Below are 23993 nucleotides of genomic sequence, written 5' to 3'. Positions count from 1 at the left end.
GTGGAGGGCTGAGCCATGTGTCACCTGTGGCGCATGTCTGGGTGTCGTGGGACTTCCTGCCTTCCATGCGCTGTGCATGTGGATCTGGTTTTGCCCACCAGATGGCTTTTAAGGTGACATGCTTCTGAGCGGCCCCTGTGTGCTGCAGTCAAGGTCAAGCCTTCACCGTGCCCAAGGTGATGAGCCTTGATTGTGAGCACAGACTCTGCTGCAGCAGGAGCCCCCATGACTGAAAGCAGAGGCCTCACAAGCCTTTTCTGCAGAGGGCCGGGTGGGAAGAAAGTTCTCCACCCTGGAGCAGTTGATGCCGACCCAGGTGAGGCCGGGGAGGGTGCCAGGAGCCCGGGGCCAGCCCTCAAAACCCACCCGCTCCGCCATTTTGAGAAAGAGCCCCGAGTGCTGGCGGCTTCCCTCTCTGCCTCTGCTGTAGCCATTTTTTTTTTTTTGGTCTTGAGAAGTATTTTTATTTCAGTATCCAGATTCACATTTCCGAGGTAAACTTCCTGGAATATTCTTTCCCTAATAATTAATGGAAATGAAATCCACTTGACACAGAAGTAACCATTTTCAAGTGAGCCGTTCCGTGGCATCGAGCACATGCACAGGAATTCACTTTTTCCAGCGCGTATAGAGGGCCCAGGGGGATTCTCTGGCTGTCTCCGGCCTGACCAGCTCTTCTCTTTCCCTGCAGGGTCTGGCCCTCACTGCAGGACAGGTTCAGCTCACTGAAAGGGGTCCCAACAGAGGTGAAGATCCAAGGTAGGTGGAATCTTGGTCCATTCTGAGCTTGTTCACGGCCTCCTTATGGAGTGGTGGTGCATGTTCCATTGGACCGACGTTTTCTTTTAGGTGGTGCACGTTGTGTGGATGTTGCTAGAGCCTTCTTGAGCCCCACCCTTCCCTAGGCATGGCAGGTGGGAGAACTCCTCTCGCAGGGACCTAGAGCACGTCAGTCCCTGCAGCGCTGGTGGCCAGAGACAGAGATTCTTGCCGATGCCAGCAGTGGTTCCGTCTCTCTGTGTCAGTGGTGTGTGACACGCTGTCTACAGGTGGCATTTCTAGGGGCACCTGCTGCTCTCCAGTGGAGCTTGCCTTATAACCTCCTTTCCATCATTTCTTGGTAGAAACTGTACTTAGCCCGGTAATGAACGTTGGATAAAGGTGAGCAAAACTGCAGTCCCCAAGTTGGTGGCTAACTTTTCACCTTCATGGTGATCTCTCTAGAAGTTGGTGGAATGTCAAAGGTCAAATTTTTCACGGGCCTGTGTCCTGGCCACTCCAGGGTAGATAAGCTGGACCCTGTAGTCCTGATCCGTGCCCCAGCTGGCATTGCCACATGAGTTATCTGGGGCCAGTTCTTCCTGTGCTGAGGTGGGCCAGAAGAATGAGGTGTTGTTTTAGAGCAGCCGGTGGGCTGGCCTGGGCCACACAGAGGCACTGCCCTTCTCCTCGGAGCTGCCGTGTCTGGTACATTCCAGATTCTGTGACCCACGCCAACACATGTGAGACCCGACCCAGCCCAGCCTTAGCCCTGACACCGCCATTCCCAGCCTGTTTCCTCTCCTGTCAAGTGGGGATGAAACCCAGCCTTGCCTACCTCATGGGAATATACTGAGTGTCAGGCTTGTCAGAGGGCAGGTGGGAGAGACCGGGACCAGTAGGGTGTGAGGATAGTTCAGGAATTCATCCGACAAATGGTTAAGGAGCACCCACCACATGCGAGGCGCTGTTTCTGGTGCTGGGGTGCAGCAGTGAGTTCCACTGCCCTCGTGGTGCTTGCGTGCTAGCTGGGAGAGACAGGGCCAGAGGGTGGCAGAATTGTCCATACACCTGCCAGCGAGAAGCACTGGGAACAGCCAGCTGAGGGCTGAGGGTCCTGCAGGGCTTGGGGGAAGGGTGGTGCTGTCTTGACATAAGACGGCAGGAGGGGCGGAAGCCAGCGCGTCATGTGTGGAGAGGAAGAGCATGCGCACAGGGCCCCAGGTGGGCTGTGCCTGGCAGCTTGGAGGCACAACAAGGAGGCTGGTGTGGCTGGAGTGCAGGGCGGGGCAAGGAGTGAGGTTGGGAGGGGACAGGCCAGATCGGGCCAAGCCATGTGGGCCACAGAAGGACGTGGGCTTTGACTCCAAGGAAGGCCGAGTTCTGCTCTTGGCTGTAACGACACCCCTGGCCCACTGTGCTGGGAACAGGGCGCCCAGGGAAGAGGCAGGGAGAACGGCGTGGGGCTCTTGCAGTGAGTGGTCCAGGTGAAAGTTTGGAGAGGCAGTGCAGGAGGCAGCGCTGGCCAGATCTGGATTTATAGAGTTGGCTGGACTCGCTGAGAGGAAGAGAGGGGTCAGGGAGGACTTGAGGGTGTGGGGTTAAGGGCAGTGGTGGAACAGGCTTGCCTAGGCGTGCAATTGGCATTTGTGTGGTGGTTCTGGGGTTACTGAGTGCTTCCCCACAGACTCTCTGCTTACTTCTTGCAACAAACCCTCCAGGGCTAGGTGGAGGAACAGGTCTGGCATCGGCCCCAGGCTTTCTGGCTCCAAGTTACTCAGAAAATGCGCCGGGCACCCTGGCAGATGCAGCTGGACGGTCTGCAGTGTGCACGGTGCCAGGTTCTCCATGCATGAAATGGAACAAGGCTTGCCACCCCCAGGGCTGTTGGCAGGGTGATAGCAGATGATGGCATGAAGGTCCTTTAGGATATGGCCAGATGGGAGCGGTGATTCCATTTGCTTTGGGCTTGTGAGGTCTTGGAGAGAGTGGCAGACAGTGCACTGTAGAGGTTCACTGACCCCTGTCCACACCTCAGGCAGCTGCTGGCTTCTGCTCAAAGCCAGAGTGAGTGACCCCAAACCTGGGAGAGCATTGGGTACAACTCCTAATTTTCAGACGAGGAAGCTGATGCCCAGAGAAGGGTGGGGCCACTCAGCAAGAGGCAGCGCTGGCACCTGGGTGCCTGCCTCCTGGCCCACCCTGGTCTCCTGTGCCCAGTCCCGTCTGTGGGTGCTGGGCTTCCTGGGTGTCTGCTGTCCCCTGCTGTCTGGGCAGGTGCCTGCCGTGATGGGCTCTTTGTGTTTCAACAGAAATGACGAAGCTGGGCCATGAGCTGATGCTGTGTGCGCCAGATGACCAGGAGCTCCTCAAGGTAAGAGGGCCCCTGTCTGCCCTGTAGACGACACGCACGCTTTCTGCCCTGGGCAGGGAACCTCATGGTGCTGGCTGAGGTGGGAGGATTTTCCTCCCCTATTGCCTTTGAGGTTCCTCAGGCCCTGGGGTCGGCTGGGTGCCCGGGCAGGCTGCTTCTCTAGGCATCCCTGGGGCCAGAACTGCTGGGATTCTCCTGGGTAGAACCTGGTTGTCCCTGGGGCACAGGGGAGAGGGCAGCTGTGCAGGTAGGGGCAGATCTCTGGCTTCTGATGACCAATGGGATGGAAAGTGTCCTGTCCTTGGTTGATGACTTCATTCTTCATTCATCCCGGCGTGTGGCTCCCAAGCCCGTGTGGCCTGAGAGTTTCTCCCGAGGTCCCTCATCTACCCTGTGGTAGGTCAAAGAAACTCCAGCACCCACCTTATCGTTGCTAAATTTTGAAATAATTGTTTTCACTCGATGATTATGAGTAACGCTACTATAAACATTCTTGCATATGATTTTTGACTGAACACGTTCTTTTTTTTATATCTGAAGAGATTTATTCATGTGACCAATGGCCTATGACACAGCCCCAGGAGGTCCTGAGAACATGTATGCAAGGTGGTTGGGCTACAGCTTGGTTTTCTACAATTTAGGGAGACATAAGACGTCAGTGAATCCACGTGAGATGTACATTGGCTGGTTGAACACGTGTTTTCCGTCCTCTTGGGTGTATAGCTGAGAGTGGAATTGCTGGGTCACAGGGTCACTCTGCTTAACTTTTCGAGGAGCCACCAAACTGTTTTCCAGTGCGGTGGCACCATCTTCCTTTTCCAGCAGCAGCGCGGGAGAGCTCCAGTTTCTCCTCATCTTCGCTGGCACTTGCTGGCATCCGTCTTGTTGATTCTAGCCACCCTGCTCGGTGTGGGGTGGCATCTCATTATGGTTTTGATTTGCATTTCCCCATGACCAGTGATACGGAGCGTCTTTTTGTGAGCTTGTTGGCCATTTCTGTATACGCTTTGGAAAAATTTCCATATTCATGTCCTTTGCCCACTGTTTAATTGGGTCACTTGTCCAGTGAGGTTTTTTTGTTTTGTTTTGTTTTGTTTTGTTTCTTAATTAGTAGACTTAATAAGTTAGGGTAGTTTTAGGTTCACAGCAAAATTGAGCAGAAAGCACAGAGAGTCTCCACAGGCCCCCTGCCCCTCCCGCCATGGACACCCTGCACACGGTGGCCCCTTTGTCACAGTCCATGAACCAGCATGGACACATTGTCACCCAAAGTCCATATCCAGTGAGTCTTCTCTCCTGTGGTTGAGAGTCCGTGGTTCCTCATGTGCCAAGTAGTTCTCTGGACATTTTGCCTATTACTTTGGCTGTGGGAAAATGTATTCTCCACACAATTTATATTTGTATAAACATTTGTGCTTTAGCAGGCACTTGACCTGCTTAGGTTTAAGCAGCAAGTTCAGCCGCCTCCCGCCTCTTGCCTGCCGTTCCTTCCAGCATCAGCTCTGTTTCTGCAGCCTTTGCATGGCTCTTCGGGTCCCCCCTGTGTGTGCGCCACCCAGTGGTCAGCCTGGGAGACTTTGCTGGGCTCACCAAGATCGGGTCCACTTGTGCACAGGTGGGCCTGAGCCCAGGCATTGTAAACAGATTTGTGGGGTCACTTTCTTGAGCTGTTTCCTCTCCACTGTCTCTTGGATACTGTCTAGTTCCCTGGGGCTCCCTTTTTCTGTCCTCCAGACATAAACCACCGCTTCCGTGATGGTGGTGGCACGGCCAGCTCCCTGCCAGTCTGCAGGAGAACTCGGAATCTTCGTACCTCCCTGACCCACCTGCTGACATTCGCTTCTCAGAGCCTGCGAGCACCTGCCCCATACGTTCTGCCCAGCCACGGGAGCACTGCGCTTGCTTTATGTTTCCACATTGGCATTGTGGCAAAATGCACTTTACGTAAAATCTACCATGTCAGCCATGGAAAACAATTTCCTAACAGGCCCTGTGGGAGCTTGCTTCTTCTTTTTTTTTTTTTTTTTTAATTTAAAAAATTATGGTAAAATACACATCACCTAAATTGTACCACGTTCACCATTTTTAAGTGTGCGGTCCAGGGGCAGAAGCACATTCACGGTGCTGTGCAGCCATCACCACCATCCAGCCGCAGAACTTGTTCATCTTCCCAAACTGAAACTTCGTCCTCAATTTTTAAGCTGCGTTAAAGCATACAATTTAGTGGTCTTTAGTACATTCACAATGTTGTATGACCACCACCTCTATCCAGTTCCACAACATTTTCATCACCCCCAAAAGACCCTGAACCACTGAGTAGCCACTCCCCATTCCCCACAGGCCTTGGCAGCCACTGAGTTACCATCTGTCTATATGTCATTGGAGTGGAATGCTGGAATATGTGGCCTTTGGTGCCTGGCTTCCTCACTGAGCACAAGGTTTTCAAGGTTTGTCCATGTTGCAGCAGCATGTAGCAGGATTGCATTCCTTGTTATGGATAAACAATCAAAGGAATTGGAGAATTATTCCATTGGCATTATTGAGACCTGGGAGTTGGAGGAGGGAGAAAGGAGATACAGATTTAAGATCATTAGGTAGGGTCAACCCTTGTAGTCCTGAGTTTTAATTGGGAATATCAGCATGAGCCCCCGGGCTTCAAGCGATCCTCCCACCTCAGCCCTCTGAGTAGCTGGGGTCACAGGCATGTGCCACCACACTCAGCTAATTTTTAAAATTTTTCTAGAGAGGAGGTCTTGCCATGTTGCCCAAGCTGGTCTCGAACTCCTGGGCTCAGGCGATCCTCCCACTTTAGCCTCCCAAAGTGCTGGGATGACAGGCGTGAGCCACTGTGCCCGTCCTTCTCATATATTTTTACGTTAAGGGATATATATGTATTTCCTTATCTTGTGTCCTGAAAATGCCTAGAACAATGACACCCCGGCTGTAATGCAGGCGGAAACACAGAAAGCAGCAGTCACTCAAGACTTGGGTCACGTCCGAGGGACTCAAGAGCCAACTAGCAATAGTCCGAGAGGGGCCAGTGGGAGCCTCGTAAGCATAGGGGCTGCAGTAGACAGGCACCCTTCACGTACGCCCAAATCCAGGTGTTCATAGTGATATTGTATAAAGTCATCAATTTGACACTAAAAACATAAGCAACAAAAGAAAAAACAGATCAATTGGACTTCATTAAAATGAAACACTTTGGTCCACCAGAGGACACCATGAAGAAAGTGAAGAAACAGAAAAGCCTACAGAAAGGCGGGAAATAGTTGTAAATCACATGACTGATGAGGGACTTGTGTCCTGAATCTATTAGCAGCCCTCACATCTCAATAAGAAAGACAGAAAACCCAGTTCAAAAATGGACAAAGTGTCTGAACAGACGTTTCTCCAAAGAAGATGAACAGATGGCCAAGAAGCACATGCAAAGATGGCCAGCATCACGGGCCATTAGAGGAACACAAAGCAAAACCATCATGAGATGCCACTTCACACACACTAGGATGGCTAGAATCAAAAAAGAAAAGGAGGCCAGGCCTGGTGGCTCATGCCTGTAATCCCAGCACTTTGGGAGGCCGAGGCAGGAGGATCGCTTGAGCTCAGGAGTTTAAGACCTGCCCGGACAACATCGTAAGACCCCGTCTCTACAAAAAGTAAAAAATTAGCCAGACATGATGGCACACTGCTGTAGTCCCAGCTACTTGGGAAGCTGAGGCGGGAGGATCACATAGAGCCCAAGAGTTCAAGGCTTCAGTGAGCTATGATGGTGCCATTGCACTCCAGCCTGAGCGACAGAGCAAGACCCTGTTGTTTAAGAAAAAAAAGGAAAATCCCAGTGTTGGCCAGGATGAGGAGAGATTGGAACCCTCCTGCATTGCTGTAGGAATATAAAATGGTGCAGCTGTTATGGAAAAGTCTGGCAGTTCCTGAAAGATGTCAACACAGTTACCCCATGACCCAGCAGTTCCACTCCCAGCTGTCCACCCAGGAGAAGTGAAAATACACATGCACACAAAATCCTATATCTGAACGTCCATAGAAGTGTTATTCTTAATGGCCCGAAAGTGGAAAGAGCCCAAATGTCCATCAGCTGGTGAATGTATAAACTAACTAGCAATAAAAAGGAAATCAACTACTGATCTGCGCTAGGACACGCGTGATCCTCGCCAGCCTCATGCTGGGTAGTGTATGATTCCATTGCTGTGCAGCACCTAGATAGGCCAGGTCAGTGCTGTGGGGACGTGGCAGCCCGCTGCCCCCAGATCACCTTGGAGCACATGATTGTGGTCAGCACCACCATGCAGGCAGTGAGCACCCCCCAGTGCCATCGCCCCTGTCCTGGGTGCCCTGAGCTTCTCGCACCTGTGCTCCTGAATCTGCCTCAGTTGGATGTCATGGTGATGCCCAGGATCTATGCTATTGACAGTGTTGCCAATTTTACCTTATCATTGCCCCCGCCTGCCACACACTCTTCTGAGGAATGCACCCGAATGGACTGGCTCAGCCAGCTGCTCTGGCAGCTTCACCAAGCCCCACAAGGAGCATTTGTGTGACAAGTTGGCGCTGAAGGCACAGGCCACAGTGAAAGGGCCAAGGCACTCCCGGTGGCATTTCACGCCCCGTGGAGTTGACCCTTTTGATGTGGTTAGGGTGTTCAGAGCTCAAGAAGTGGGCCTGGCTGGGGGCTTTCTGGAGCAGGCGTAGCCTCTCAGGTCCTGGGGGTCCTCAGCGATCTTCTTCCCTTTTCTGGAAGGAGGAAAGAGCTGTGCTTCCAGAAGCCTTGAGCTCCTGGCTGGATGGCTCCCATGGGTATCTCACTCACCTTTCCGGCGAGTGGGGGACTAATTTAGCCCCCCAGGAGCTGCTGCTCCTGGAGCCTGGGCCTTCCGGGCTGGAACATCAGTCCCCTGGCTGGAAAGCAGGCCACCTCTCAGCCCCATCCTGTCGGCTTCATCTGTTCCCAGCTGGGACGGCGATCCTTGGAGGAGAACAGGCCTTGTCCTGGAGGTGTCCCTGTGGGCTGTGTTCTGTCACAGCAGGCCCTGCTGTGTGCTGCCCGCCCACCCAGCAAGCCATGCTGTCGGCTGCACGACAGACACATATGCTCCCATATGTTTCTGCAGTGCTCAGCCCGTTCCGGCGTGTGGTCCTAGCATCATTACAGCCCGAGGCGGGGACAGGCAGGGAGCACTTGCTAGTCCAAGACATTGCCAGGCAGGCACAGGGTTGTTGATGGGCCAGGCCCCTCCTTTCCACTGGCTCCTGGCATGGGTGGCATGTGGGGGCATGGGCACTGGGGACAGCTGGCCTTGGCCTGGCTTAGATGGAGCCAGTGAATGCCTATGGTCTTCCTTGCCCAGGGCTGTGCCTGCTCCCAGAAGCAGCTACACTTCATGGACCAGTTGCTCGATGTCATCCGGAGCCTGACCATTGGGTGCTCCAGTTGCTCGAGGTAAAGGTGTGGATGGCCCAGGTGGGCAGTATTGATGGGCTTCTCTTGGTCCTAGTTCTAGAGCTGGTAGGAGCTGGGGTGTCACTCCCCCTCTGATGCTGGCTGGGGTGGGACACCCCCCTTGGGGATCTGGCTGGCCAATCAGGGGCCGGGCAGCGTACGGGCAAGGGGTGGCTGTGTCCCAAGGGTGCTGGCTGTTGCCCGGGGCCCCAGGGGTGACTGTGAAGGTGGGATTGGGGCTCAGAGCAGACGGGCCAGGCACAGAGGAGGGTGAGCACCTAGGGTGCTCCGTGGGTGGGTAGGTAGGCGGGCAAAAATGGAGGAGCCAGGGCAGACAGGTGGGGCAGGATTCTGCGTGGTGGGGCTTGTCCTGGCCTCTGTGCCTGGCCCCGATGTGCTTCTGGGGCCTTCCCTGTGGGGCTGAGGGCCTGCTGGGCCAGTGCTCTGGCCTGTGACGGTGTGGCCCTGGGGGCTGCCTTTGCAGCCTGATGGAGCACTTCGAGGACACCAGGGAGAAGAACGAGGCCTTGCTGGGGGAGCTCTTCTCCAGCCCCCAGCTGCAGATGCTCCTGAATCCAGAGTGTGACCCGTGGACCCTGGACATGCAGCCCCTCCTCAACAAGCAGAGTGATGACTGGCAGTGGTACGTGCTCCTGGAGGCCTCAGCGGCAGCACCCTGGCCTCCTGTCCCAGCCCCAGGCTGCTTGGTTCTTTTACTGCAGACACCCCTGGCAGCGGTGAGTTGCAAGTGTCCCCTTTCTCTCCCTGCAGGGCCAGTGCCTCTGCCAAGTCCGAGGAGGAGGAGCAGCTGGCAGAGCTTGCCAGGCAGCTGCAGGAGAGCGCTGCCAAGTTGCACACGCTTAGAACGGAGGTAAAGGTGCTAGCTCCTGGGAGGGGGTTGCTTGGAGGCAAGGCTGTGCTTTGTCACTTCCCTCAGCACGTGAGGCTTAAGTGAGGTTGCTTGTGCACTGGGCCTGACATGTTCTAGAATACCGTGGTGCTCAGTCCGCGGGGAGGTGAGAGTCGGGTCCCGTGGCTGGGGGAAGGGATCAGCCTCAGGTAGTGGGCGGTGCCCACCCCTGAGCACATTGCCATGTGCCTTGCCGCACGTGGTCCTCTTGGCAGCCCTTGGCCTGGCCTCTGTTTGATTGCGGAGGAGACCGGGGCCCACAGGAGAGTGAGCGAGGGGGCTGAGGCTGCGAGCCAGAAGGTCTTGCTCTGGCCTGAGTCGCTCGGTACAGCTCCCCTGTCTCCCTGTTTCTGAAAGCTTTCTTCCTTGCCCTGACTGTGCAGTGTCTGAGGTGAGGGCTGGTGGCAGCCTGGCTGGCGGGCAGGGCAGTCTCAAGGGACTCTGCCTCTGGCTTTGCAGTACTCTGCACAGCACGAGCAAGGGGCCGCTGCGGGCGCAGCCGACATCAGCACCCTAGACCAGAAGCTGCGTCTGGTCACCTCCGACTTCCACCAGCTAATCTTGGCTTTTCTCCAAGTCTACGACGACGAGCTGGGCGAGTGCTGCCAGCGCCTAGGCCCTGACCTCCACCCGTGCGGTCCCATCATCCAGGCCACGCACCAGAATCTGACTTCCTACAGCCAAGTAAGGGTGCCCTTGCCCTCCCCTCTAACCGCCCCCTCCCCTGTTCACTCAGACTGAGAGCTTATATCCTGCTTGGGCTCAGGGGCCTCAGCAGCCCCTGACAAGGGACCACAGGGCGGGACCAGGGGCTGGGAGGGGCTGGGCTGGGCTGGGCTGGGCTGGACTCCCTGCGGGCCAGTGGCGTGGCAGGGCTCTGGGCCCCTCAGTGGTCCGTGGACCTGCCCACCTCAGCGGGCACTAGCTAGGCCCAGATCCGGTGTGGGGTCCTGCGTGTCCCAGCCTCCAGGTGCCGTCCCTGTGTTGGCCTCACTGTTTTCACGTTATGCTCCAAAATAGCAAGGTCCATTCATTCTTGTGTATGACCAAGAACTGTGCCAGACAGGCAGACAAACGCCTGCCTGTCTGCCCACGAGCCTGCTCAGACAGGATGAGAGGAAGTGGGCTCGTCAATGTTTGCTTGTTTCGTTGTTCCACATGTGAGATGCCCAGAGGCCAACCTAAAAAGCCGGCTTTAGTTATGATGACTACAGTTGCCATATGCGCAACTCTGCCCTTGGCTCAAGGATTCCGTGATGTTTATTTTGGTTTTTTAACCGAGAGGCTCTAAGCCTTCCAACCACTGACTGGCTGGTCCTGTGAGACTCCTTGATCGGGGATGGTGAGGCCACAGCCCTCTCCTGTCCATTTTTCTTGGGACATTTATTTTCCCCCCTTGCCAATTGCTGGGGCTGGGAGGACACGCAGTGCTGGCTGGCATGTCCCTCGGCATCGAGTGTTGCCAGAGCGACATGAGAGTGTGGCATCCCCACTGGGCCAGGCAGAGGGGACTTAGGTCCGAGAATGCTGATGGGTTCAGAACTTCCCCGCTGGGAGTTCTGTCCCTCACCCTTGGCTGTCTTTCGGGTGAGTGCCACCTGATCAGTGTGAACGGGGGTGGGAAACAGGAGATCCCATCGCTAGGTGAGACCAGCGGCATTTAGTGCCTGCTCACTCGCTTGCTCCCTCCCTCCCTCCCTCCCCAGCTGCTGCAAGTGGTCATGGCAGTTGCTGCCACCTCTGCGAAAGCTGTGGAGACCGTGAAGAAGCAGCAAGGCGAGCAGATCTGCTGGGGCGGCAGCAGCTCCGTCATGAGTCTAGGTATGTGGCTGCCCACCTGGCCCTCTGCCTGGGGCTGCCCCATGCGCAGGCCCCCTTTTCTGTGCTCCACTAGCCCTGGAGGAGCATTTGGGGACCAGCCCCTTCTTTTGTTTTTCATTTTCTAATGCATGTTTTCCTTCACTTGAAAAAATGCTTTCAGTGGATATTCAAATGAAAACACTCATCGTAGAAAATTGAGATAACTCAGTAATAGAAAATGTGAAGCAAATGATAGCAAATGTCTGAATGGAATAGTATTTGACAATTAAAAATGTAACTTGGGCCAGGCGTGGTGGCTCATGCCTGTAATCCCAGCACTTTGGGAAGCAGAGGAGGATGAACCACTTTGAGCATAGAGATCAGCCTAGGCAACATGGCAAAACCACGTTTCTACTAAAATACAGAAACTAGCTAGGCATGGTGGCATGTACCTGCAGTCTCAGCTACTTGGGAGGCTGAGGTGGGAGGATCACTTGAGGCCACGAGAGGGAAGTTGCAGTGAGCTGAGGTCATGCCACAGTACTCCAGCCTGGGTGACAGCCAGACCCTGTCTTAAAAAAAAAAAAAAAAAAAAAAAAGTTATTTAAGGAAAATGGGAAAATACTTATAATGAGGGCCATCTTCCCAGAGTTGATTTTTGCATATGGAGTGAGGTGGGGATCCAGTTTCCTCATATCCTATATGGATACACATTTGTCGCAGCACCATTGACTGGAAATCACTCTTTCTCTCATTGATCTACGATGCCATCACTCTTGGTAATTATTAAGTATCCATACGTTATGTGTGGGTTTCTGGGTTCTCCTCTGTTCCATTCTATTCCTTTTTTTTTTTCTTTTTGCTATTCCTGCACTAATACCACATTTCAGGGGGCTAGAAAATAAACAGCAAAATAAACCCAAAGAAAGAAGGTAAAGCCAGTTTTCTACCTTTTCTAATTTATTTTTTAAATAACAGCTCTACTGAATTCAAATTCATATAACATAAAATTTACCCTTTTAAAAGTGTACAATTTCATGGTCTTTAGGATATTCACAGAGTTGTGTAACCATCCTCTCATCACTATCTGAGTCCAGAACATTTTTATCACCCCCAGAAGAAACCCCATATGATTAGCAGCCATTCCCCATCCCTCCCTAGCCTCAACTCCTGGCAACCACAGTCATAGAGACGCTGTCTGTCTCTATGGATTTGCCTGTGCTGGACATTTCCTATAAATGGAATAACAATGTGTGGCCTTCTGTGACTGGTGTCTTTCACTGAGCATAAAGTTTTGTAAGGGTTATCCATGTAGTTCATTCCTTTTCATGGTTGAATAATATTTGATTGTGTGGATATACCACATTTTGTTGTAGTTGGTAGATGTGGGTTTCTACTTTTTGGCTGTGTACATTGTAAGTCTTTTGTGTGAACGTATTTTTCTTTTTCTTTTTGAGACGGAGTCTCGCTCTGTCACCCAGGCTGGAGTGCAGTCTCAGCTCACTGCAACCTCCACCTCCTGGGTTGAAGCAATTCTGCCTCAGCCTCCCGAGTAGCTGGGATTACAGGCACCCACCACCATGCCCGACTAATTTTTGTATTTTTAAGTAGAGACGGGGTTTTGCCATGTTGGCCAGGCTGGTCTCGAACTACTGACCTCAGGTGATCCACCTGTCTCGGCCTCCCAAAGTACTGGGATTATAGGTATGAGCCATCGCGCCCAGCCTCTTTAACTCTGTTTTTTAAAGTTATTTGTTAAGTGGTTGCCTTTAGAATTACAGTTAGCATCCTAACTGAAAACAGTCTAGTACCAAATTAATTTCAATAGTATACAAAAACTGTCTCCTATTAAAGCAAAATATATTAGTGTTAGATATTTTTGGGTACACCATTTTAATTCCCTTGTTGTTTCTTTAACACTTTTTTTAAAAGTTATTTTTAAGTGGTTGTCCTTAGAATTGCATTTAGCATCCTAACTGAAAACAGTGTATTACCAAACTAATTTCAGTTGTGTACAAAAACTTTGCCCATTAGAATGAAGCTGTATTAAATGTGTACATTGGTACACATTTTTATATTTATCGATGTTGTTACCTTTGTTGGAGTTCTTTATTTCTTCATGTGGATTTGTGTTACTGTCTAGTGTCCTTTCATGCCATCCATCCCGGAGGCCTACCCTTAGTATTTCCTGTAGGGAAGGCTCACTAGTGATGAACTCCCTCATTTTTTTATGTGGGAATGTCTTCATTTCTCCTTCATCTTTGAAGGATAGTTTTGCTGAATATAGAATTCTTTTGTACTTTGAATGTGTCATTTCAGTGTCCTCTGGCTGCCAAAGCTTCTGATGCGAAGCCAGCTGGTATATGATGAGTCTCTTCACTTTCTTTTCAAAATTCTGTTGGTCCCTGGCTTTGGACAGTTTGATTATAATGTGTCTTCGTGTGAATCACTGTGAATTTATTCCACTGGGAGCTTTTTGAGCTTTGTAGATGTGTCATTCATGTTTTTCATCAACACTCAGCCAGGCAGTTGACAGTTCTTTCTCCTTCACATCTTGCTTGCTCAGAGCCTCAAGGTCAGCCAGAGGTGAGAGATCAGGGCCTTCTCAGGTCTCTCTCTCTGGGATTTTCACAGCCCGTCACACACCCATGGTCTTCCAGATTCCCAGGACTGTGCCAGAGCTTTCCAGAGCCTTTGTGGACATCTGATTTTCCAGCCTCTCCTTCTGAGCTTCTTGTTTAGTCTCTTGTTTGCCCCAGCTATTATGCACTGCCTCAGGCAGCAGCAGCTAAAGCATTTGCTGTAAATGTTTTCCACTGTTGCAACCCCAAGCAGTGGTTTCAGGTCCATAGCCTCTGAGCCCTAGTTTTGGAGACTGTCTTTGGATGAACCCTCTGGCCAGCTGTTCTCCTCGGAGAGCCAGGCTTCTCACTGCTCTTGGCCTCGGCACATAACTACCCCATGTATACCAGGCACTGAGGAGCCTCTTCTTGCCAATTGAACTGCAACAGAACCCTCCACTTTAAAATGTATTATAGTGTTTATCCTAATCACCACTGTCACTATGACTCTCTTCCCAGTTTTTATAATTGCTCTTAGTAAACTGCTTATAATCTATGCCATCATTCTTATAATGATCATTGGTATTCTCAACAGTGTGCCATCTCACCTGTGACTGTGGCACCATAGGACTGGTGGTAGGTCTTGCCTTTCAGAAAGGCCCCTTATCGCTTCTTGGCTAAGATCAAGTGTAGTATCTGTTCTTACCAGAAAGGCACCCTTTACGTCCAGGCTGTGTGAACTGGGCGGTGTTGTGTACAGCGAAGTGTCTGTTCACCCTTGAGCCCCAGCCACTTTGGGGGTCTGGAGAGACGCCAGGGGAGCAGGCCCAGGGTGGGCATCGGCCTCTCTTGGGGCTCTCAACTCAGCTCCCATCAGTTCAGCATCCTGATTTGGCTTGAGATGAATTCTTAGTGTCTGGACACACCAGAGAAAGGGTCAGCATCAAATCCACGCCAAAGGCCACTCGGGACAGTTCTTTACTTGTCCCGTTTCCCATCTGACCCTTTGAGGGCCGTGGTCTCGATGGCCCTCCTCCTGCTGTGGAAGGCCTGTCTTTCTGTGCTGTTTCACCTCCCAGCGATCTGCATGCCCGCAGCCAGGCTCTGTTGGAGGTGCGGCACCACCTATGAAGTGAGGAGCAGCCGGTGTGCCTTCTGGGCTTTTTCTGGGGGCATGGCCTCATGTGAGTTGGGAGGGCCTTGGCACTGTGGGTCAGCACCACACACCAGGAGTCGTCCCCCAGGCTTCCTGAAACCTCACTGCCATGAAAACATCAGTGTATTTAGACACCGAAGCAATGCTGTCAGTGCAAGAATGGGGCAAGAGAGTTGAGGGTACCAACAATAGAGAGATGCCACCGACCCCGGAAGTGGTGATGGGCTCAGTGGGTGGGAAAGGCGGCAGCCGAGAGGACAGCCCAAGGGGCAGCGGGGTGCCGGGGACAGAGCAGTGGTGAGCAGATGGAAGCAGAGGGCACAGGCGAAGCAGGTCTGGAGAGGGCCACTTCCACGGGGTGGTGGCCCCGGCGAGACCCTAGCCTGTTCTTCTGTGAAGAAAGTGATGGAAATGAATGAGGAAACCAGCTCCCAAGCCGGTGGCCTGGCTCCCACAGAGCCTGAGCGGCTCCCAGCTCGGCTCTTGATGTGGCTGATGTGGCTGGTGGCAGCCCGGGTGAAGCCTACCTTTTTGCAGGCTCTGAGGGTCCATGGGGCAAGAGCTGACCCCTGCCTTGCCTCCATGGAACTCTTCCAAACTGTCCTCCAGAGAGAGACCCCACAGGCAACAGCTCTACCACAGCAGACCAGGGGGAGTGGCAGCTACCCAGATCCTCCACCCAGCCCTGGCGGCTCGAAAAGCAGCCCCATGCAGGAGAGAAGGAAGCCCTGGATGAGCAGGAAATCTGACCTGAACGACTTTCCGACACCACTGAATACACTCAGTGCAACATCCAGACGTGCCTGGACAGCTGTGAAAACCCAGCCACAAAGAGACTAGAAACGAAATGAGGCTGGGATCTCTAAGAAGAGAGCAAAGAGGCAGAAAAACCAGCACGAAGATCAGCGTCGCGCAGGCCCCAGCCAGGCACAGGGTCTCCAGGGCAGGGGGCAGGGGGAGATGAAGGGCAGGGCTCCGGAGGAGGCAAGCACACAGAACAAGCCAGGTGAGTGCAGGCGCCGAGCACAGGGTGGATGCAACCCACCTCCTGCCATCTGGAGTACAGGGGCCAAGGGCTGGGGCCAAAGCTACGAGAGAGACAGCCTGTGTCCTCAGAGGAACAGCCAGGATGCCTTACAAGCACTGAGGGCCCTGCACACCCGGCCTTGGGCTCTGGACCCTGCCAAGCCCTGCACCAAGAGTGAGGGCAGAGCAGGAAGGCCGGGATGGAGGTCTAGATGATTTGATAAGGGCAGATGCCACACGAGGGACACAGTCCAGAGCCTAGGAGAACAGTCTAGAGCAGTGCGCATTGCGGCAGGAAGCCCCTCTGCTGGGATGCCACTGGAAGCTGATGGTGAGCGGAGAGGGTCCTGGGGCGCAATTCCAGGCGGGCTGAGCACATTCCCCAGCTCGGTGTCACCCCGAGGCACACCCCGTGATTCCTGAGCTTCAGAGTCACCCTTGGGATGGGCAGAGGATGACAAATTCAGGGTTCACAGCACTTAATATCAATGCTAATGACTTCAACATGTAAAAGGCAAAGTGTAGCTGACAGTGGGGCCATGGATGGGGAGCGGACAGGCAGGGCAGGTGAGGGGCTGTGTCCTCCTCTGTCTGCTGGGGGAGGGGGGTGATGGCCATGGTCTAGAGTTGGCAACTGAGAGGCAGATGTGGTTATGGCAGATAAGGTGCAGCGCAGCCACCACGGCCACCACTGGGCTGGGCAGCCAAGGCCTTAGGGCTGTCTGTGTGATTGGGTTTGTTGTGTGTGCAGTGTTATCCATCTGGTTAATACTGAACGTGCCACTGATGTCAGGACAGCCCCTGCCTCCTCACTGTGTGCCATGTGCTGCCCCTGGGGCTCGGGGGGCAGGGGGCAGGGGGCAGGTGGGCGGGGGCACAGCCGGGTCACCAGACCCTGGCCTGGGTCTCGAAACTGTGCTGCAGTCGGTGTGACCCAGCCCAGGGCTTCCAAGCTGCTGGCCTGGTCCCCACAGAGCCTGAACAGCTCCCAGCTCGGCAGTGCCTGTCCGTTCGCAGCCGTTGTGGTGGTGCCTGGGGCTCAAGGAGGATCAGCTGAGGACATGTGCCTTGGGTGGCGGGCAGGAGGCACCTCGCCTCTTGCGCCAGGCTCGCTTTCCTGTTGTTTTTTTTTCTATTTATTTATTTGTTTATTTTATTTTATTTATTTATTGATTGATTTTTTATATATATATTTTTATTATACTTTAAGTTCTAGGGTACATGTGCACAGTGTGCAGGTTAGTTACATATGTATACATGTGCCATGTTGGTGCGCTGCACCCATTAACTCGTCATTTACATTAGGTATATCTCCTAATGCTATCCCTCCCCCCTACCCCACCCCACAACAGGCCCCGGTATATGATGTTCCCCTTCCTGTGTCCAAGTGTTCTCATTGTTCAATTCCCACCTATGAGTGAGAACATGCGGTGTTTGGTTTTTTGTCCTTGCGATAGTTTGCTGAGAATGATGGTTTCCAGCTTCATCCATGTCCCTGCAAAGGACATGAACTCATCTTTTTTTATGGCTGCATAGTATTCCATGGTGTATATGTGCCACATTTTCTTAATCCAGTCTATCATTGTTGGACATTTGGGTTGGTTCCAAGTCTTTGCTATTGTGAATAGTGCTGCAATAAACATATATGTGCATGTGTCTTTATAGCAGCATGATTTATATTCCTTTGGGTATATACCCAGTAATGGGATGGCTGGGTCAAATGGTATTTCTAGTTCTAGATCCCTGAGGAATCGCCACACTGTCTTCCACAATGGTTGAACTAGTTTACACCCCCACCATCCTTTTGGTTTCTTTTCTTTCCTCTGCAGCTACCAAGATGAATGAACTAATGGAGAAACATAAAGTCTTCAGTGATGGCCTACGCGAAAGCACAGGATAGTGGGGGGCAGGAAGCCCTCTCCCAAGATCGAGTTGGCCGAGGACGGATGATTGTGGCAGCAGAAGCCGTTGCAGCCCCACATTGTGCTCTAGGCAGGGACCTTTGGCCCCTTTGGGGAGGGAGAGACAGACGGGCGGTTTGACTTGGACACAAAGAAAGCCTTGGTTTCTAAGCAGTTGCCTCCAGCCTGCTTTCTGCTTCTGCAGCTCTGCGTCTCTCTCCTTCCCCTTGTCCTGAGCTGCTCAGGTGGCCCAGGTCTGGGCAGGCTGGCGGCAGCCCTCCTGTCATCTTGGCGGGCCTGGGCTGCGTCCTCTTCCTGTGGCTTCAGTCCTCCCTGCTGCTGCCAGCCACTTGCAAGCAGAGACCCCACTGCTGCCTCCCCCGGCTGGCCTCAGGGTCCTGTGTGAGACGCACCCCTCAGCCGCCCTCGAGTGCCCCTGGATCCCACGCGGGGTACCAGTTTCCTGCTCCTCCCTGGCTGGGCGCTCAGCTCTGGGCTGGGGAATTCAGCCTGACTGGTTGTCCAGGAAGATGCTGTCTGGGCTTCCCAGGGTGACCCAGTATCTCCCTGAGCAGTGTGCCTGTCACAGCTGCCTCCCTCCCTGCGAGTACCAGAACAGGCGTGACTGGTGGGGCCTCTGCCTCCTTGGGGCCATTGTTGTACCTGCTGCTGCCCACCCCACCCTGCTCCCTCCCGGCACCATCTCCTTTGCTTCCCCAAGGTCCCTGTGGGCACACAAGGCAAGGAGGCCAGGAGGAGCTGGGTGCCAGAACCCCTCCATCCCAGTCGCCTGAGGCATCCCTCAGTCACCACTGAGAGGTGGGAGGCCAGGCAGGCCTGTGGTCACCATGGTACAGGTGCACCACCTGATTTACAGGCCAAGGGACTCCTCTTGGTCACCTCTCTGTGCCTCCAGCATGGGGCTGGCCCTGCAGTGCACCCACCATCAAGGGCTGGTGTCTTTTGAGGTCTTCAGGGCGCCACTGCTCGCAGGACCGGGAAGGACCTGGCGCTCTTTGCCTGGAGCGGGATGGGCAGGGCAGGTCCCTGAACCTGGGGTCCGAGGGGCTGGGCTTCACTCCTCCTGTAGTCCCGGCGCTCCTGGCCCACCCCCTAACGTTGCTTGTCTGTGGTGGAGGAAGCATTAGCTCAGCTGCAGCCCGCACAGCTCCCGGGCCAGGCCCACCTCCCTTCCTTCCCCAGCAGCCGCTGTTAGGTGCACGGTAGACCTGATGAAGCGACGTCCTTAAAGCAGATAGCATCTCCCCTTCGCAGTGGGAGATGAGCCCGCAAGCAGTGTGAGCTGGGGTGGGCAGCGCGTGGGCTGCCCCATCCCTAGGTTTTGGGGGAGCACCCCTTCCCCTTTGGAGGCTGAGCACGGCATGTGTGGGCACCTTGGTCACACTCCAGAGCTCGCTTCATCCCCACGAGTGGCACCTGATCTCCAGTGACAGGGGAGACTGAGGCCTGGCAAAGAGGACCTGTTGCCTTTGTGTAACTGGTCCCAGCGTGGGGGAGGCATTGACCCCAGGCCTGCCAGGCCTGGCAGCCACAGCCTGGCTGGGCGGAGGTTACTGCCTTCCGCACCGCTCTGGCTTCCTCCCTGTGCCTGCGAAGAGCTCGGGGCCTGCTTCCTAATCTGTAAACATGGGGCGTGCGTCTCAGTGGCTGTGAGCTAGCGAGGGGGCGGCGAGCGAGCCGGCTGCACAGGTCCTGAGGCCCCAGGCCTCACTGTTGGCCAACAGGCAGCTGGGGGCGGGCTGTGGCCGCTGATTAAAGGCCGCCTGGAGCAGCCTGTGCGGCAACAGGTGCCCAGAAGCCCAGGAAGCCGGTCAGTGCCCGCCCCAGGTAAGCTGGTGCGGTGGGGTTGGCAAGGACAGTCTCCCCGGGAGCCTGGGGGCAAGCAGGCAGAGGCCAGCTCGGGGCCAGCTTGGGGCCAGCACCTGTGTGCCAGGGACAAGGCTGGGGAGGTCGAGCCCAGGGGGAGCTGGGCGCACTGCATGAGCTCTTTGGGGTGGCTGCTTGCCTGCTTCCCGGCAGCTGGTTCCAGGGCTATGCCTCAGGTTCCCAGCCAAGGCATTCCGGTGAAGGGGCTGGACCCCACCGAGGTGCGGTCCCTGAGCTGCCTCTGCCTCTCCCAATCCCTGCTGGGGACTGTGGCTGGAGGCAGGCAGTAGAGCGCTCTAAGGCCTGCCTTTTCTGTTCAGTAGGTGACAGAAGTGGGGCTGATGCTTCCAGAGCCAAAGGTCACAGGTGCTGTGGTCGGGGGTGGCAGGAAGTGAGCCCCAGAAGGGTCAGAGCTTTGGCTAGGGGGAGGGTGGTACACAGCAGGGCCCGGGCGAACCCCTCTCTCCAGACCTCAGGGTTTGCGCCTCTCGCTCTGGCAGTCTGAGGACTTGCTATCCCCGTGGGAACATCACCATGTCCGAGCCACCCCGGGCCGAGACCTTTGTCTTCCTGGACCTGGAAGCCACTGGGCTCCCCAGCGTGGAGCCCGAGATTGCTGAGCTGTCCCTCTTTGCTGTCCACCGCTCCTCCCTGGAGAACCCGGAGCGCGACGAGTCTGGTGCCCTAGTACTGCCCCGGGTCCTGGACAAGCTCACGCTGTGCGTGTGCCCAGAGCGCCCCTTCACCGCCAAGGCCAGCGAGATCACCGGCCTGAGCAGCGAGGGCCTGGCGCGATGCCGGAAGTCTGGCTTTGATGGCGCCGTGGTGCGGACGCTGCAGGCCTTCCTGAGCCGCCAGGCAGGGCCCATCTGCCTTGTGGCCCACAATGGCTTTGATTATGATTTCCCCCTGCTGTGTGCCGAGCTGCGGCGCCTGGGTGCCCGCCTGCCCCGGGACACTGTCTGCCTGGACACGCTGCCGGCCCTGCGGGGCCTGGACCGCGCCCACAGCCACGGCACCCGGGCCCGGGGCCGCCAGGGTTACAGCCTCGGCAGCCTCTTCCACCGCTACTTCCGGGCAGAGCCAAGCGCGGCCCACTCAGCCGAGGGCGACGTGCACACCCTGCTCCTGATCTTCCTGCACCGTGCCGCAGAGCTGCTCGCCTGGGCAGATGAGCAGGCCTGCGGGTGGGCTCACATCGAGCCCATGTACTTGCCGCCTGATGACCCCAGCCTGGAGGCCTGAGCACCAGGGCCACCTCCTGTGCCACGGACAGTGCCAGCCTCCACCGTTCAGCTGGCCTCTACCACCCCCGGCTCCTCCTATCTGGGCAGCCTCAGGTCCGTACACCTGCGAGGCCTTTCCTGGCTGCCTGACCAGCCATATAGCCCTGGATTCCCCTCCAGGTCCCGCTTCCAGGGCCGTGCTCTCCCGGCCAGCCTGCGTGCCCAGCAGAGTTTGCTGTTTCCCAATAAACATGGCCAACTACTCACCCTCTGACTCTCTGGCCAGATACTAGGGGCTGGACTTCCTCGACCCCCTGCTGAGCAGGGCCAGGCGGTGAGCCATGCCAGGGTCCAGCACAAGACCTCCAGGGCCGCCCCCCATGGCCTCTCCCCGCGGTGAGGACCGTGGGCGGCTGGGTACGGAGACATCAAACTCTTGGGTTGGTCTAAGGGCTGATGGGTTGTGGCCGTGGGCTGAGTGCCGCCCATCCCCATTGTCACCCCAGAGGCCCAAAGAAGACATGAGTGGGCCTTAAGCCCACAGAGCCGGCCGCCTGCCTGGGCACAAAGCTCAGCTGCAGCGCTCGCCCGCCGTGGAATCTGGAGTCTCTGGCCCTGCTCTGTGAAGTGGTAACAGGGTGAAATGTTAAGAAACGGGGTGCTGGGGCAAAGGGAGGCGCCCCCACATGCGGTCATGCACGTGTACATGTACATGCTAAGGGCCCTGACGGTGCACGGAGCAGAGGTGGGGTGGCTGGCGCTGTGAGGGTGACACTGGAAGGGAGCCTATCCTGCACCCCGTGTCCCTGTAGGGCCAGGAGGCTGCTCGGTGGGAGGGCAGCTTCTGGCCACTGCACCGTGCTTCGGGTTCCCTGCTAACCTGCCTCAGGGGCCCCACCCTGAGGCACTCCCAGTCTTGTGGGGAGGCCTCATGGGTGGGGAGAGACCTGTCACCAACGCTGGGTCAGGTAAGAAGGGATGGGGTGGCCGCGCCTGAGAGTGACTCACACGAGCAAAGCCTGAGCCTCCAGTGAGCTGGACAATCTGGGAAGCCCTAAGTAGGTCACAATGACTGGAGCCTTTGCAGCATGGTAGGACGGTGAGGCCAGAGCACAAGCAGTGACCACCTCATACCTTCCTTGTGGCCTGGGCCAGGCCTGACCCTGAGGGCAGTGGGGAGCCGCGGAGGGTCGTGAGCAGGAGAGGGGAAAATTCTGGTGTAGGCTTCTGCCACATGCTGCTTGGGCTGCGTGCCGAGCTGTTCTCGAGTTGCTGGGAAGAAATACTTGAGGTTGGGTCATTTACAAAGACAGCGGGTTTATTTTGGCTCAGCAGCACTGGCATCTGTTACTGGTGGGGCCTCAGGAAGCTTCCACTTATGGCAGAAGGCAAAGGGGGAGCAAGAGAGAGGCGGGGAGGTGAACTCATAGCGAGAATTCAACTCCTTGGCGGAGATGAGGACGGCACCAAGCCATTCATGAGGGATCCAACCCCATGACCCAAACGCCTCCCAGCAAGGCCCCACCTCCAACATTGGGGGTTACATTTCAAACTGAGATTTGGAGGGGACGAACGTCCAAACCACATCAGGCTGCTGCATGGAGAATGGGCTGGAGAGGACAGCGACGGCAAGGCGGGCAGAAGCAGAGCATGGAGGGCTTTGGTGGAGGGAGGGAGAGCCATGGGCCTGGCCAAGGACAGTGGTAGCGGGGGAGGGGAGGGGAGGGGGCACGGTCTGGGGAAGCCCCACAGGACCTAGTTTGGGAATGTGGTTAGTAACCAGAAGATCTTGTCACAGCCAAGCTTCCCGAGGAGAGCATCACCTGGGAGAGTGTCACAAGCCCTGGGCTGGCCCTACAGAAGCTGGAGTAGGAGACACTGAGCCCCCAGATCCCCTGGTGCCAAGACAGGGCCTGCTTCTGTTTATCTTACTGGCCAGACTCCAGCTGGGCAGCTGAATCCAGCAGGTGTTACCCTTAAAACCCTGGCCTTGGTTGGGCACGGTGGCTTACGCCTATAATCTCAGCACTTTGGGAGGCCAAGGCAGGCGGATTGCTTGAGCCCAGGAGTTTTGAGACTGACCTGGGCAACATAGCAAGATCCTATCTCTACAAAAATTGAAAAGAAAAATTAGGAGTGGAGACACACATCTGTAGTCCCAGCTACTCAGGAGGCCGAGGGCCAGAGGATCACTTGAGCCTGGGAAAGTGAGGCTGCAGTGAGCCATGATGGCACCACTGCACTCCAGCCTGGTTGACAGTGAGACCCCCCCTCCAAATCAAAAAACAAGAAAAAAACCCTGGTCTTGCCACTGACCTGCTGGGTAGGTGACACCAAGTGGGGCCCTTCTCATTGGGCATGCTAGAAGGGTCTCAACCCCAGGATGGGACAGACAAGCAGGTGACAGCCTGATTTTGGCTGCTGCCGCCTCTGTGGAGGGGTCTCTGGTTTTGGGCCCTCTCACCTGTCTTGGGCTGAGGTGCCTCTCATCACTCTGGGCTCCCCTGGCCTCACAGTGGCCTGGCCTCAGGCGCCCTCCCCGAGTCCATGTTGAGACTGGCCAGGCCAGGCGTCTTGTGTACCATGCTGCACAGACAGGCTGTGACTTGCCTCTCTGCTGCCTCAAAGCAGCAATGTGCTTATAAATGGTTAACAACCAGCTTTCCAGGAAAGGAAATGTACACGTATGTATGTAGGCATGGATCTCTCTCCCTTCCTCCCCTCTTTGTCTATATACACACAGGCACATGCATACATATACATGAACACACAATTTACAAATAATAAAATCCACAATATATATAAAATATGCAACAAAATATACAATATACTCTTCACTGTAAATTCCACATGGCCAATGAATACTCACAAAATACCTTCATTGACTTTTACTGAGTTCTTGTTATCTGTACTCAGTACTTGATTGCAATGGATGGAC

General features: G+C 55.0%; 2 protein-coding genes across 7 annotated transcripts in view; both read left to right on the top strand.

Annotated features, from left to right (window-relative positions):
- HAUS7 (HAUS augmin like complex subunit 7) overlaps positions 1–21322 on the top strand; it is a 50931-nt gene extending 29609 nt beyond the window's left edge. For 2 of the 6 annotated variants that reach the window (XM_063660261.1, XM_054471796.2), the window contains 8 exons: positions 692–759; positions 3072–3133; positions 8497–8588; positions 9073–9231; positions 9360–9459; positions 9958–10182; positions 11205–11319; positions 17871–18113. In XM_063660261.1, the coding sequence (XP_063516331.1) occupies positions 692–759; positions 3072–3133; positions 8497–8588; positions 9073–9231; positions 9360–9459; positions 9958–10182; positions 11205–11319; positions 17871–17941 (892 nt within the window). In that variant the 3' untranslated portion in view covers positions 17942–18113. Of the gene's footprint in view, positions 1–691; positions 760–3071; positions 3134–8496; positions 8589–9072; positions 9232–9359; positions 9460–9957; positions 10183–11204; positions 11320–15624; positions 16012–17870 lie in introns of those variants that run through there. The other 4 variants (XM_054471795.2, XM_063660260.1, XM_063660262.1 and 1 more) reach the window with 4 other exon arrangements.
- Positions 20364–21322, top strand: TREX2 (three prime repair exonuclease 2). Its single transcript, XM_054471798.2, has one exon. It carries the CDS (start codon positions 20364–20366, stop codon positions 21072–21074), a length of 711 nt encoding a protein of 236 aa, XP_054327773.1. The 3' UTR covers positions 21075–21322.
- Positions 21323–23993: the final 2671 nt, after the last annotated feature.

Source organism: Pongo pygmaeus, chromosome X (assembly GCF_028885625.2).
Source record: "Pongo pygmaeus isolate AG05252 chromosome X, NHGRI_mPonPyg2-v2.0_pri, whole genome shotgun sequence".
NCBI classification, from domain to species: Eukaryota; Metazoa; Chordata; class Mammalia; order Primates; family Hominidae; genus Pongo; species Pongo pygmaeus.
The sequence above is the reverse complement of the archived record's forward strand: the minus strand, read 5'-3'. Positions and strand labels throughout refer to the sequence as shown.